Source organism: Poecilia latipinna, unplaced genomic scaffold (genome assembly GCF_001443285.1).
Source record: "Poecilia latipinna isolate Pla-1442-1.1 unplaced genomic scaffold, P_latipinna-1.0 Scaffold2533, whole genome shotgun sequence".
NCBI classification, from domain to species: domain Eukaryota; kingdom Metazoa; phylum Chordata; class Actinopteri; order Cyprinodontiformes; family Poeciliidae; genus Poecilia; species Poecilia latipinna.
In genome coordinates, this window is record NW_015115149.1 from 148 (window position 1) to 15,029 (window position 14,882).

General features: G+C 35.3%; 2 protein-coding genes and 2 long non-coding RNA genes across 6 annotated transcripts in view; all 4 read left to right on the plus strand.

Moving 5' to 3' along the window:
• The first annotated feature begins 898 nt into the window (after positions 1-898).
• On the plus strand, positions 899-2,000 carry LOC106938203 (uncharacterized). Its single transcript, XR_001422561.1, has 2 exons — positions 899-1,436; positions 1,785-2,000. It is a non-coding gene; the product is annotated as an uncharacterized LOC106938203 (long non-coding RNA).
• A 1,889-nt stretch (positions 2,001-3,889) lies between these two features.
• On the plus strand, positions 3,890-5,480 carry LOC106938204 (uncharacterized). Its single transcript, XM_015020111.1, has 5 exons — positions 3,890-3,975; positions 4,059-4,367; positions 4,449-4,539; positions 4,817-4,898; positions 5,018-5,480. The coding sequence occupies exons 1-5, from the start codon at positions 3,909-3,911 to the stop codon at positions 5,117-5,119; spliced, it is 651 nt and encodes a 216-aa protein (XP_014875597.1). The 5' UTR covers positions 3,890-3,908; the 3' UTR covers positions 5,120-5,480.
• Positions 5,481-7,350: 1,870 nt separating this feature from the next.
• On the plus strand, positions 7,351-10,059 carry LOC106938202 (uncharacterized). 2 transcript variants are annotated; one of them, XR_001422560.1, is made up of 5 exons: positions 7,352-8,182; positions 8,262-8,578; positions 8,666-8,756; positions 9,371-9,506; positions 9,633-10,059. It is a non-coding gene; the product is annotated as an uncharacterized LOC106938202 (long non-coding RNA). The 2 variants fall into 2 exon arrangements; XR_001422559.1 differs by having other exon boundaries at positions 7,351-8,578.
• Positions 10,060-11,136: 1,077 nt separating this feature from the next.
• LOC106938206 (myelin protein zero-like protein 2) overlaps positions 11,137-14,882 on the plus strand; it is an 18,457-nt gene continuing 14,711 nt past the window's right edge. The window contains exons 1-5 of one of the 2 annotated variants that reach the window (XM_015020115.1): positions 11,137-11,290; positions 11,377-11,697; positions 11,811-11,901; positions 13,652-13,742; positions 13,858-14,804. In XM_015020115.1, the coding sequence (XP_014875601.1) occupies positions 11,215-11,290; positions 11,377-11,697; positions 11,811-11,901; positions 13,652-13,742; positions 13,858-13,944 (666 nt within the window). In that variant the 5' untranslated portion in view covers positions 11,137-11,214 and the 3' untranslated portion in view covers positions 13,945-14,804. Of the gene's footprint in view, positions 11,291-11,376; positions 11,698-11,810; positions 11,902-13,651; positions 13,743-13,857; positions 14,805-14,882 lie in introns of those variants that run through there. The other variant, XM_015020113.1, reaches the window with a different exon arrangement.

Below are 14,882 nucleotides of genomic sequence, written 5' to 3' on the forward strand. Positions count from 1 at the left end.
AAGGTAGTTCTATGTACTTTTAACATGACAAACAATCATCACATAATCTAATTATGGAATGTGACTGCATGTGTAGCTGAGCACACAAAATGTCAATATAATTTAAAGAAAGACAACTAGAAGACTCATTTTGAAGTTATAATTTGAAAAATATGTACATAATCGGTTAAACAGACAATTTCACCCTTAAAGACCATGTGGGTAGATTTAGGTAACATTCACCTCAGTAGCTTTTTAGAAAAAATAACTTTTAGGAGTATTTTTTCTGTACAGCACTTTTTTTCTTTTACTTGAGTAATATATAAAAGTAACTTTACTGTCAGGTACAATTTCTGGCTACTCCAATCAGCTCTTTTGAATCTCACTGAATGACATGCGTAAACATTAATTAATAATTCTTCAGACAGAAATGTCTGGTGAGGCTTTTGGTTTGTTAATAGATGTTATTGTTCTGTTATTTTCTGTCTCCTGAGCCTGGTGTTCCCTTTGAAGATCAAATAAAGGTACATGTCATGATCTGGGTTTGATGGTGGATCCAAATCCAGAGAGGAGAGACGGAGGCAGCTTTTAAATGAAGAATGTTTAGTAAAAAAAAAAAAAAAAACGATGAAAAAAAAAAAACTTACAATAAAACCACAGGGAACCAGAGTCAAACTAAAACAGGAATCCAGACCAAAAAGCCAGCAGGATAAAATAGGGAGGTAACAGAATCTAACAACAAATATCCAAATCAACTCACAACAATCCTGACATCAAATGAGGTCACTATAACACTTTTCACTGTTAGGTTTTAGAAGTTGTATGTTGTGGAAAACTGAAATTTGGAAATTTATTTATTTATTTATTTATTTGCTCATTTATTATTTTGCATTTATTTTTTAAGCATTTTTATATATATTTTTTTTTTTTACTTTTTTTACGTACTAAAGCCTCCACTGAATTTAATGTTGTGTCTGTACAACTACATCAATTTCACAAATTAAATCAGATTAAACAGAATTACTCAAGTACTCACTACTTAAGAAACATTTATACAAAATATATTTTTACATTTACTTGAGTAAAATTTATAACTATTCTTCCCAACTCTGCATTTGGTTTTGAACAGACAATCATGTGATTGTAATTTTCAGAACTAGAAATCAGATATTAGAATCTGACTATTAATGAACCATCTGGATGCTTTGTGGACAAGGGTTTTTTTTTTTTTGTGCTATGTCTGACTTATTACATCTATTACTATGGGAATGCCAGCAATTTCAAAATAGCCTTATTATGCAACGTGTTACCTGACCTTGTTAGTCTCTTTTACAAAGTAGTACCAGAATAGTTATGAAGATTAATGGTTATTGTTTTATCTCTGCAGAAAATGTGGCACCAGAAAAGAAAGACAGAAACCAGTCCAACACCAGTCTCAGCTTCAATCGGGAGGACAGGTCAGAATAATTTATGTGATTTGCATACTTTTAATTCTGCCTTTCTGACTTGGAGACTAAAGTGTATTTGAAGCCACTGGCCTCACTTCCGTCTTTATTGGACCGTTTTTGTCTGCTTGCACTGATAACTGGCAGAGCTACAGGGATGAGTGTGGCTACTTCTCCAAACAAACACAACTCATCAGAAGTTTTTTTTATAGTCATCTCTGACCCCTGACCTCCTCATATTTCATCAGCACTTGTATTCTTGTCTATTAAACAGTGTGATTTCTTGTTCTTCTGCTTTCTGCGTACTTCCGCTGTTTGGCTCCTCTGACCTCTAACTGCGACTCTGTCTTTTGGCTGCAGGAAGTCCACAATCAGCTGGAAGGTACAGGTCAGTGGAGGAGCAAAAAGCACAGAAGAGACTACATGGAAAGACTGAATTCTGTCTACGGTCAAGTCTGAGCTCAGACTTCTTTAATTTACTTGAAGAAAGAGACCCGGTTTGAAGGACATTATTATTGTTATTTAACAAAGGAGGTGTTTAACATGTCAATAAAAGAAAGTCACAAATCAACAACATATATGTCTTTACACATTGTCTGTAATATGCAGAATATTTGTCACCACGATGTACTTTATGGGGAAGTTCAACTGTATAAGAGAAGCAACGTAGTTATTAATTCCTGTTCATTTGAATTTATTTCACTGCTTAAATGCAGTGTAGTACAACTTATGCCCAGCAGAGGGCAGGTGGCGTCCTTCTGAACGGCCTGACGGGGAATAAAGATTGTGTCGAGTCTTTTTCCACATTCTCTCATTTGCAAACACTATTATTACTCTGAGTCTATTTTCTAAACTGGATGCCAGTCTGCCAAACATTGTTTTCTTGTCCATGGTAAGATGAAGGTACATCTAGTCCTCTGATAAGGCATTGTGACAGACAGTAAACTGATCAGTTTTATTATCAATATGTTGACACTGCTGTATTGTTAAAAATGCAAAGAAGTTTATGTCCTTAAGATGACAAAATACGTGTGGGAGGCAGATAGAAAGTGAGAAAATGTGTCAGAGAGGAAGAACTGAAACATGAATAATTTCCAGGGAACAGTCAGATGCAGAGCTACTGAGGTCGTGTAAAACCGGTTGCATGGAACTAGTTGCATCTGATAACAACTAATAATCTCTGGATGTCGCCATTTAATCATTCACCCCATAAAATTAAACTTCATAAGCTTCTTAGGCAACTAAAATTTAATTTCATGTGTGTGTGTGTGTGTGTTTTTGTTACATAGCATTAAAACTAAACGCTGGGCCTCCAGTTCATCTCAGTTTCTGAAACTGATTCCATCATGAAGAGTTCACCATTCATCCCAAATCTGACCGAGAAGAGAAAATGTAATGATGGAAAACCGGGCACTTGATCATGAGAAATCCCATTACTATATAAAAAGAGACATTTATTTCTATATCTCAGATTAGATTGGTAATTTCTGAACTCTGCCAAAGTTATAAAGAGTACAGAGTGACTCTCTTGCTACATATCTCCGTTACCCGGGTCACGTTCATCACATCCACCTTTCTGCCCTCTGGCACCCTGCTGTGTGCTCCAGTGGTACCTACTGGTACCAGATGGACCTGTGATGTTTCCTCATTGCAATACTTACCCTCAGTAACAGGATTCTTATCCCAGCCTATCCTAATTTGAAGTTTATTAAACTAGATGTGTGTTTGTATGCTAATCAATGGGACATTTTTCTTTGAAATACTGTCTGTATAAATACTTAAAATGAGTCTTTTAACTTAAATAAAATAACGACTTTTTGTGACTTTACCGGAGTGTCAAACTGCAGTAGAAGTTTTGTTAGATTTAGTGCAGAGGATTTCTTGCATAACTATGCTGTAAAACATCAATACAGGAAACAAAGGAGCTGAGCTTGTTGGCTTTGTGTAGTCAGCATTTTTAAGAGCAAAATATTAAATTAGATACACAATAATATAGACTTAGGACAGACAGGGGTTGTATGAGTTTCTTTCTGTGAATGTTTGGCTCCTCTGCGTTCTTTGGCTTCTTCCCACGATCTAAAGACATGTGCATTATTACAAAATCTATGCAACAACATACCAACAAGTTTGTTTTAAAGGCATAGCGAGGTCACGCTATGCCTTCAAAACTTATTAGACACAATATTTGACTTGTGTCTAATATTTATTATGTTCTAAATGTGTCTAACGTTGGCAGAATTATAGAAAACAGAAATAGTTTATTTTTCTACTTTGAGTTAAAGCTCTTCATTAACAAAATGGATCAACGTTTATTTAGCTTTTCTACTCCGAAGTTAGTTTCTGATAAACATTTGAGCTGTACCTTACTTTACAGGGTGTTTTTTTTTTTTTCAAAGAAACGGAAATAGCCATTTCCTTTTCTGCACTCCTTCACAGCAGCAACAGATAACAGAAAATCTGACTCCTCATAAGTAGGTGGACATCATGCTCCTCTTGAAGCAAGAAGCTTTGCTCTTTATCCAGCTGGTAAATATCTGGAGTGTCTCAACAGGTAAGGAGTGAATTTCTGTTTTTTTTTTATTTTTAAGATTTTAACTATAATTATTAGTTTTTCAATTTCATTGTCTCCTACAGCAGAGCACTATGATGTGTTGGTGGTGTCCAGAGGAGACTCAGTCCTGTTCACTTGCAGTATATCTAATGAAAATACAACATTAATCCAATGGACCAAAGGCAGATGTTTTTTTTCATACTCCTCCTCCAATAATCGAACTTTGTCAAATTTCTCCTCTCACGCACTGAAAATAGACACAAACATACCTTCTACATTAAGTATCGATAGTGCTCAGTTTGATGATGCAGGACTTTATTTTTGTCATATAACTGAGACAACTGGCTTTTACAGCATGAGATGGAATGTAACAGTTCTTGAAAATCAAAACGGTATGTAATGAACACATCTGCAACACATCTACTGTGAAGTTTAAATTTTAATCTTTGGTTAATAATCTTTTTTTTCTTCAGCAATCGGTTCATCACTGGATATTACAATCATATTTCCATTTGCCATTGGATTGCTTTTATCTTTCATGACTACGGCTCTCTGCCTCTGCAGGTCAGTGGACTTTTATTGACTCGTGCTTCTGATTTTTAAAACTACCAAAATAAATAAGTAAATAAATAAATAATTACCTTCAAACTGTTAATAAGTGAAGCCAGAGAAATGTGTTTTTTGGTTCTGTGGATAATTTCTTACCCAAAGCGTGATCACTTTCTGTGAATATTTCCTCATCAGAAAAACAACGTGTTTTACAGATGTAAAAACAACACTGAGAAAGGAACATCAATTTAAAGTTTTGAGGTGAAACTCTTTGATTATTGTTTAATGTTAGCAGGAGGAACATATCTGGAAACCAAAACCAGGACAGCAGAACATTGACTTGGGTTCAATACAACATTATGGATGGGGCAAAGGTTAGAGAAACTTTATCATGCAGTTTGATTTTTTTTTTTTCATTCCAGCAAAGTGCTTTTATTCCTGCTTTTGTTTTCTTTCCCAAACTTGGCTCTTGTCCTACCACAAATCCTTGTAGGCAGTTTCTTCACCATTCCAAACTACAGCAATGTGGAGGAGAACTGACAAGCAGGACAACGTGGAGGCAGTACTGATGACCAGAGGAACAATAAGCAAATAACACCACTCAGGAAATGACTGACGTAAATATATTTAGTTCACACTTTGGTTTGAAGGATTCATCAAAAAGATCCAGTTTGGAAGATATAACATGTATTTTATTCTTAAAACTGGAAATTCAAACATGCAATCTAATGTAACTGTAACATTTAACCTCTGTTTTCAACTGAAACAATTTATGATGTTAGTGTCATGTTTCTGAAATGATTTATGATGTTTCCTCTAAATGTATTTTTATGTTACAATGTGTCAAGTATTCAATAATGGTACGCTTCGTGTCCCTTTATATTCTGAAAAAGCTTTCAATGCACATTCATACAATGTTTATTTTAATAGCAATAAATTCAGCTCAATCAGACTCATTTCATTTTAGTATCAAATCTGTCAAGTGGAATTTTATCGTATTTCTTTCCAGCAGGGGGCGTGGTTGAGTTACAATCATGTTATGCTTAAACGGAATTGACAGAACTACACAAAGATGTCTCAGTTCTTTTGAAATTGAATTCGTGGAGAATTTAGAAGCAGTAAATATTTTAACATTTATTTTTAAGGAAGAATCTGATTGTAAATAACTTATTTCGCATTATCTTGGTAAAGAGATTGTTTTAAAAAGTAAAACAAAACATCCAAAAACAAGTTTATTTAGTTTTTGTTCTAATTATACATTTAGTCCCGACACAAATTCATCAGCTCCAGTTAGTTATTACTGTCAAACATTTGTCACTGAGATACAGCAGATCTCATGGTAAAAGCAATCTTAAATTTTATCACAATTTTAACCTCAGTGATGAATTTTGATAAATTCAATATCAATATCTTTATAACCTCAATGAAGATGCCACTGTGGCAGTGAGATCTAAAAAATACAAATACAACCTTCAACAACTGATCTATCACTATTAAACAAAAAGTTGGAATTGCTCAAATGCAACTGAAGACAATATGCATGAGAAACATGGATTACGTAAATTATTTCATGCTCTGTCGTTGCATTTAATGTAGCAGAACATAACATAAATTTATGTAGATGTCTGCAGTTTCTGTGGTGTGTTATGAGGATTTCCTGCTTGAGCCACAAAATGTGATCTGAGATGGCATGATATGAGGAAACCTCGTTTTCTCACTGTATCGTGAGAAGCTTTTGCATCCCTGGAGAGAATGAACTGTTGCACCCCAAAGCAGCTGAATGTCCGTCAGAAGGATAAACAAACAGATCTGTCACATAGACGAGGAGGTTCTGCTTGTTGTGGTTTGCTAAAGATGTTGGGATAAAGAAAACTTTTGCATTCTTAGTTCATAAAATGATTCAGTGGAATAACTATCAGCATCTAGAAGGAAGCATTTTTTTTATTTTTAAAACAACGGTTTATTGACATTATTTATTTAAACTTTCCTCAGCTTTCTTATCTGAATGATGTTTCCATGAACTCATTGGCATTCTTCCTCAATTTTTTAAAGTCACATTGAGCCACTTCCCTTGCTCAGCCCCTGGATTTACATTTATAGAAGACGATCAAGTGACAACATGGTTCTCACTCTCAGATGGTCAATCTGAGGCAAGCATCTCTACTCTTCATTCAGTTAAAACTGCAGAATATCTTCATAGGTATTGTGCAGATTTCTTCTTGTTTTGCATGTTTTCATCTAGATTTGAACTGAGTTTTACTGTAACATTGGTCTGTATATTTCAGTATCACCGACTCAGATTTAAGCACAGTGGGACATGTCGGTGTCCAGCGGCGACCCGGTCGTGTTCACTTGAAACATACCTCAGAATGACACCATGGTGATCAACTGGAACAATGGCAGATCTATCTTTTCATATTCACATCAGACATTTTAAAATTTGTCCTGTAAAAAAGTCAAAATAAACTCAAACATTCCTTCCAAGCTCAGGATCTTTATAGATCCACATGATAATGCGGGATTGTAAACATGTACTGTCATGGCCCTCAATGCTTGTCCTCAGGGACCACTGCCCTGAATTTTTAAAGTGTTTCCCTTCTGCCACACACCTGACCTGAATCAATGGGCAATTAACATATTTTTACAGTACTTGATGAGACACAGGAGATAATGCTGTCACTTGAATCAGGTGAGCTGGAGTATAACATTTAGAATATGCAGGGCAGTGGTCCCTGCCAGCCAGGATTGAGAAACACCGAGCTTGAGTTAATTAGTTTTGCATCAACTTCGTACGTATTTGTCCAGTAAAACAGTGACAAAGTGGACCGCCAGATGCTGAAGCTACTCTAGGCAGGTAAAAACAGAGCCTCTTAAAGGGATGTTCTAGGGTGAATTAGAGCTAATTTTCTGAACTTAATGATTGACCTCACTTCATTGGAGTGTTTTTGTCTGCTTGTATTGATAACTGATGTGCACAAAGATGTGTGTGGCTTCAACTCCAAACAAGCTAATAACTCCCACTTCCCAGTCACACCAGATCTCAAGAAGCTCGTCTTCTTCTACAGTCATCTCTGACCCAGAACCTGCAATGAACTGAAACTGGTTTTTAACTAAATGAAATATTCTGACTCGTTTATTTAAATTTAGTCCAGTAGAGGGCATGTGCAACTTTCTAGCAAAATCATGCTGTAACACAGCATGTCTTTTGTTATTAAACAAAGGAGGTGAGTTTTTATTGGATATAACTAGTCAGTAACTTTAATAGGAAGAAATGACATGAGATGGACCAAACAGGGATTGGGGGAGTTTCGTCTTGTGTGTATGTGGTTACTCTGACAATAACTCAAACAGAAATAGTTTCTTCTGCTTTGAGTTGAAGCTTTATATGACAGTTTTTGTTACTTATTCATAAAACAGATTCAAGTTTATTTCACTTCTCTACTTGAACATTAGTTTCCAATAAACTTTTCATCTTGCTGTGAAGGTTTTTTTTTTTTTTTTTTTCAAAGAACCACAAACAGCCACTTCCTTTACTGAGCTCCTTTGCTACATTATAAGATAACAGAGTATCTTCCTGCTCCTCACATCATCATGTTCAGCCTGAAGCAAGCTGCTCTGCTCTTCATTCAGCTGTTACTGACAAACTACATATCTGCAGGTATAGAGCCTATTTTTACTTGTTATGCAAGATTCTTAAATTAAGTTGTCTTGTTAATATATTTTTTCTTCAATGTCAGCGATCTCTACAGCAGACCACTACGATGTGTTGGTGTCCAGAGGAAACTCAGTCCTGCTCACTTGCAATATATCTAATGAAAATACAACAATAATCCAATGGACCAAAGACAGATGTTTTTTTCATACTCCTTCTCCAATAATCGAACTTTTTCAAATTTCTCCTCTCATAGACTGAGAATAGACACAAACATTCCTTCTACTCTCAGCATTGATAGTGCTCAGCTTGATGATGCAGGACTTTATACTTGTCATATAACTGAGAAAAAAGGCCTTAACAACATTACATGGACCGTAACAGTTCTTGAAAATCAAAACGGTATGTAAACGTTTACTGACTCTTTCTGTAACACACAGTGTAACATTTAAAATAAAATTTGTGTGCCATGTTGGTCATCTTTCTTAGGAACCAGTTCATCACAGTACATTATATTCACACTACCATCTGCCTTCGGATTGATTTTATGTTTCATGACTACAGCTCTCTGCCTCCACAGGTCAGTGAAATCTCTTAAGTTTTTAATACAGAATGAAAACATACTGTGTACTTTTTCTGCTTCTAATGAAGCTCTAAAGTTCAAATAGTCTCAATTTACCTTGAAATTTCAACTGAATAGTTTTATACATGCTGCACAGTTTAGATATTTTTTTTTAGTTTTCAATGAATTTACAGGCACAGGGATTCTATTTAGAGCATATTTGTAATTGTTCAAACTGGTTATTTCATAATAAAGTTGACCACTAATATAGTTTAAAAACAATAAATGCAAAAGGAAGCACATTGATAATAATAACAATATGTTGATCATCTATTTGACTGCTCTTCTTTTTTAAATCTAATATTCATTACATTCATTGCCAATGCAAACCGGAACATTCTGAGAAAAAAACAAAAAAAAAACATCTGAATTATTCGGTACTCTTATTGACTTATGCTTCTTTTAAAACTAATAAAGTGTTTTCTAAAGTTACCAAGAAAATTAAAAAATATATATTAAAACTTTTAATGAGTAAAGCCATTGAAATGTCTTTTTGGTTCTGTAGATCACTTCCTGAAGAGAAATCACATAAAGTGAATATTTCCTTCTCATAAAAACAATGTGTTTTATAGACGCAGCAGGTTATTGTTTTATGGTGCCAGTCGTTGGTTATTATTTAATGGCAGCAGGAGGAACACTTCCAGAAACCAAAACCAGGACAGCAGAACATTTACTACGGTGCAATACAACATTCTGGATGGGATGAAGGTTAGAGGAACTTTGTTATCATGCAGTTTGTTTTTCATTCCAGCAAAGTTCTTTACTTTCTGCAACACTAACAATTTTTATTTTATTCCCCAATCTTGGCTCTTTTCCTGCCTTAAACCCTTGTAGGCAGTTCCTTCACCATTACAAACTACAGCAATATGGAGGAGAACTGACAAGCAGGAAGAGGGGGCAGTTCTGATGACAAGACGAACAACGAGTACGTCACACCAATCAGGAAATGACTGACCAAAATATATTTAGTTTACGCCTTGGTTTGAAGGGTTCATCAAGAAGAAGATCCAGTTTAAAAGAAGTAAAAAGTGTTATCCTTAAAACTGGAAATTCAAACATGCAATCTAATGTATCTGTAACATGCAACCTGTTTGCAACTGAAATGATTTATGATGTTTCCTCTAAATGTATTTTTATGTTATAATGTGTCATATATTCAGTAATGGTACGCTTCATGTCCCTTTATGTCCTGAAAAAGCTTTCAATGCACATTCATAAAATGTTTATTTTATTAACAATAAATTTAGTTCAATTAGACTCATTTCATTTTAGTGTCAAATCTGTCAAGTGAAATTTTATCTTATTTCTTTCCAGCAGGGGGCGTGGTTGAGTTACCACAGAATTGACACAGAACTTCACAAACATATGGTTCAGTTCTTTTAAAATTGAATTTGTGGAGAATTTAAAAGTGGTAAATATGTTTTTGCACTTATTTCACATTATCCTGGTAAAGAGATTGTTTTAAAAAAAATAAAACAAAAACATTCAAACACAAGTTTATTTAGTTTTTGTTCTAGTTATAGATTTAGTCCCAACACAAATTCATCAGCTCCAGTTAGTTATTACTGTCAAACATTTGTCAATGAGATACAGCAGATCTCATGGTAAAAGTAATCTTAAATTTTATCACAATTTTAACCTCAGTGATGAATTTTGATAAATTCAATATCAATATCTTTATAACCTCAATGAAGATGCCACTGTGGCAGTGAGATCTAAAAAATACAAATACAACCTTCAACAACTGATCTATCACTATTAAACAAAAGGTTGGAATTGCTCAAATGAAACTGTTTCCCTTCTGCCACACACCTGACCTGAATCAATGGGCTATTAACATGTTTTCACAGTACTTGATGAGACACAGGAGATAATGCTATCATTTGAATCAGGTGAGCTGGAGTATAACATTTAAAATATGCAGGGCAGTGGTCCCTGCTGGCCAGGATTGAGAAACACTGAACTTGATTAATTAGTTTTACCGTAGTTGTCCAATAGAGGGGCGTGTGTGAGATTCCAGCAAAATATGACTCAGAATTTTGATGCCTGTGTCCAAGTTACCTTGTCTTTCTAATGTGCTGGAAAAAGTTTTATGCAAGTCAAGGGCAGGAAATTCAAGAGAAATTTTGTTCTGGAGTTAAATCCCTCTATAGCACATCTGCTCTACTGAGAGTTTTTTTTTTTTTTTTTAGTATCAGATCCTGGTTACTATAAAGCCAGGATCTGATACTCCACTCATTTTTATTGGATTTAGCAGCAGCCTGCTATTCTGTCGATCATGACTTCCTCAACTCTTTCATAGCTACTTTGCCTCAGTTTAAAAAAGAAAACATTCAACCACTTCCCTTTCTTATCGCCTCCTCTGCGTCTACATTTGCAGCAGATGATAAAGTGACAGTCTGGTTCTTTCTGTCAGATGGTCAACATGTTCAATCTGAAGCAAGCATCTCTACTCTTCATTCAGCTGTTAAAAATGCAGAATGCCTTTGAAGGTATTGTACAGATTTCTTCTTGTTTTTGCATGTTTTCATCCAGATTTGAACTGAGTTTTACTGTAACCTTGGTCTGTATATTTCAGTGTCAGCGACTCAGATGGAAACTCATAGGAACATGTCGGTGTCCAGCGGCGACTCGGTCGTGTTTATTTGCAACATATCTGAGAATGACACTAAGATAATCAGCTGGAGCAATGGCAGATATTATTTTTCATATTCCATCTCATCGAATCAGACGTTCTCAAATTTTTCCTCTGAAGGAGTCAAAATAGACTATAATATGCCTTCCAAGATCAGCATCTCTAGAGCTCAACATGATGATTCAGGACTGTATACATGCACTGTAACTGATGGCGCAGGCTTTCGAAACATGGCGTGGAATTTAACTGTATCTAACAAACAAGGTATGTAGAGATAAAAAAAAAGACTGATCACTTCTGTATCAGTCTGTTTTTCATTTTGAACTTGTGCAGTTCAAAATGAACCTGCTTTTCACTAATTCTCTTCTTTCTTTCAGATGTTAATTTCTCAAGGTATATTTTTTTCATTCTGTCACCTGCCACTGTATTGCTTTTGTGTTGCATCAGACTAGTCTTCGGCCTCTACAGGTGAGTAATTCTCCATAGCATTAGAGTTAAAATTAAAATACTTTATGATTCACCTAACTGTGAAAGGGTTTTCCTGTGAATCCAGATAAAATGCCATGAGCGAGTGTAGAGGGGTGAAAAACAAGTCAATAGTAAATTAAAGCAATACTTAAGAATATAGGCACCCCCACATAATTTTTATTCTTGTATCTTTAATTTCTCGTTGTAAGAAGTTCTTTAGTCATTTTAGTTAGTCCTATGCAATTCCACACAGAAACCGCTAGAGGCGCTGCCGCGTTGGTTGCATAGAGAAGCTTGGGCACAGCATCACATGTTGAGGGAAGATCATCTTTTACATTACCCTCAGCCATCCAAGGTAGCAGGGTAACACGAGCAAGTCATTGAAAAACATTTTCAATGATCTTAGTGAGCTCTTATATCTTACATGGATTGATTAGGACTGTTTAATTATTGTGGGAGACTACAACACCCATGTCGATTATTAGCAAAGTTGTAAATATTTCCAAGATCTCTGATGTTCCCCTATCTGATCTCTGGGAAAATAATTTCATATAAAAAGCCTCCACAAGCTGCAAAAGATTATTTTTAAATTAGGCAAATTGGGCATTTTGATTTGATACTGACAGCCTGCCAGGGACAGACGATTTCTCAAATTTAATCAAAAGTACCAAAGATAAAACACTTTATCAAATATGACAACTCTGTACCACCAACAAGGCGTTTCCTGAAGTGCTACAATCTGAACAGCTTATATACAGCAAATTATGATGACGCATCAGGTTTTCCTCCTATTTTTTAAAGACATGCCTTTTAGATATTGCCCATTTCCTTAGGCCTATATGTGAGTGCAGAAAAAGATCCGGAGAAAGACTCTGAAAGATCTCTTCAATAAAATTAGGGAATCAAAAAGTAGCAACTAAGTTGCTACCAAAAGTGCTGTCTTTTTGATCATGGATTGTTTTTGCTTTTTGTCAACGTACTATGTATTTTTGCATCTTTTGGTGTGGAAATACAATTTTAACAAATACTTTACAATATGACATTAATAGCCAAAGCTTGTGTGCTGTCTGGTCGATGTTCTTTTTTCAAATTAATGAGACTCATACATCCAGATCATTAGTGTACCGTGCTTAACAAATTCAGATCTAATGTCCAGTAGTTTGATGGGTAAAATTCCTCTTATTGAACAGCTTAATTGCTGTAAATATCTATAATTGTAGTAGTTTCAAAATGTCTCCCAATCTGTTTGTATTAGTCTGCGTCTAAATTGGGAAGCAACAGGTTGTTGTTTTTCAGAATGATTTTTTATGTCATAAGTTGCGGTTGGGGGTGGTGAGGAGAAACGCAGAGACCCAGGTATGGTGAAGATGATAGTTTAATGATAAATTCACAGTCCAGGACAGGCAGCACGGCAGCAAATTAGCACACAGCTAATACCGGTAGCAACTGACATAAAGACTGAAGACTGACACAAGAAACCTCAGGACTATACAGTTCAACTGAGGAAACTGGCTGACTGACGTAAGACACGACGAATGGCGCTAACAACGACGAGGATCTGACAAGAGACAGAGACTACAGGTGGACTTAAATACACACGGGGTAATCAATGGGACGAGACACACCTGGGAGACAATCAACGGGGAAAACGCAGAGACAGACTCACAGGGAACAGGATAACAATAAACACAGAAAAACTCAAAATAAACAGAAAACCACGGATCATGACATTTTAGTTATTTCATGTTAGGAGGTATAATGGAAGTGGAAACCAAAGTTTGGACCTGAACGAAAGCAGAACCTTTACTTGTGTCGTGTATGATGTTCGGCCTGGAGGAAAGGTTGGAAAAACTTTGATAATCAATTTGTCATTCTTTTTCACAAATTGCCCTAATCCCTGTGTAAGACTTCCTATTTGTTCCTTTTTTTTCCCCCCTCCACTCTCTAACTTCATAGGTAATTCCTTCACAATTTAAAACAACTGCAATATGGAGGATAATCGCCAAGCCGTGTGGATCATCAGAGAAACAACGAGTAGATTAGAGATCTCATGAAATGGCTCTACTAAATCTGAGAAGAACAAACTTAAATAATCTGTAATTTAAAAGCAGCATCCTTATTTCTCAAGTAAAATAATATTACCTGTACTGTATTTAAGAAATAGCACAATAATTGAAATACTTAGGTATCAATTTACAAGTTTGTATCAAACAGCAGGTGAAACAGAATGAGAATCCATTTTAATTTATTAGAAGTAATTTAGCTTCAGAGAGCACAAACATATTTTTGTGACATATCATGTTGTATACTATACATATGTAATCACATATATATTATGCATAGAGGAAATGGGCTTGCAAACCAACTGTAAAATGGAACGGTTCATAAACAAACGTTTAAAGTATTAACTAAAAATATCAAATTGTTCCATCATTAGACGTTCCAAGACCATGAGCAGCTAAGTTGGAACTATATTGTAAAATATAAGGATTCTGTCTTGTTTTATAAAATACTTCATGGTAGAAAACTACAAATCTGGCTCTGGAAAGACAAAAATATCAACATGACCATGACTAAACATTTACCATTAGGGTTTATGGTTCTTTAAACATTGTTTACTTACCAGTATTACATTTGCTTGTTTTTTTTTGTCTTATTTATTATGTTTGATGGGCCTTTTAACACCAACCTGTTGGTGGGACTGGATGTGAATATTAGCCATTTGACCATAATCTCATGTATTAATTGTTCATTAACATGTATTAACATCACAGAACTGAACTGAACCTTCATGTTCTACTGTGTACAATATTCTTAAAGTTCACATAGTTATTATGATGTGTTCCTCCCCGGTTTACTCTGTTAAACAATCAATATAACTTATTAAAATGTTGTTAATCTGACTCATTTCACTTTACCTGGGTGTCAAACTAGATTCTACATGAATCTCAATCCTGGTCCTCAGGAACCACAGCTGTGCG

Bases quoted from the DNA above. Each gene is read 5' to 3' on its own strand.
- LOC106938204 (XM_015020111.1), top strand. From the start codon at position 3,909: ATGCTCCTCTTGAAGCAAGAAGCTTTGCTCTTTATCCAGCTGGTAAAT. The intron at 4,540-4,816 runs GTCAGTGGACTT...GTTTAATGTTAG, and splicing joins ACGGCTCTCTGCCTCTGCAG to CAGGAGGAACATATCTGGAA. The intron at 4,899-5,017 runs GTTAGAGAAACT...AAATCCTTGTAG, and splicing joins ACATTATGGATGGGGCAAAG to GCAGTTTCTTCACCATTCCA.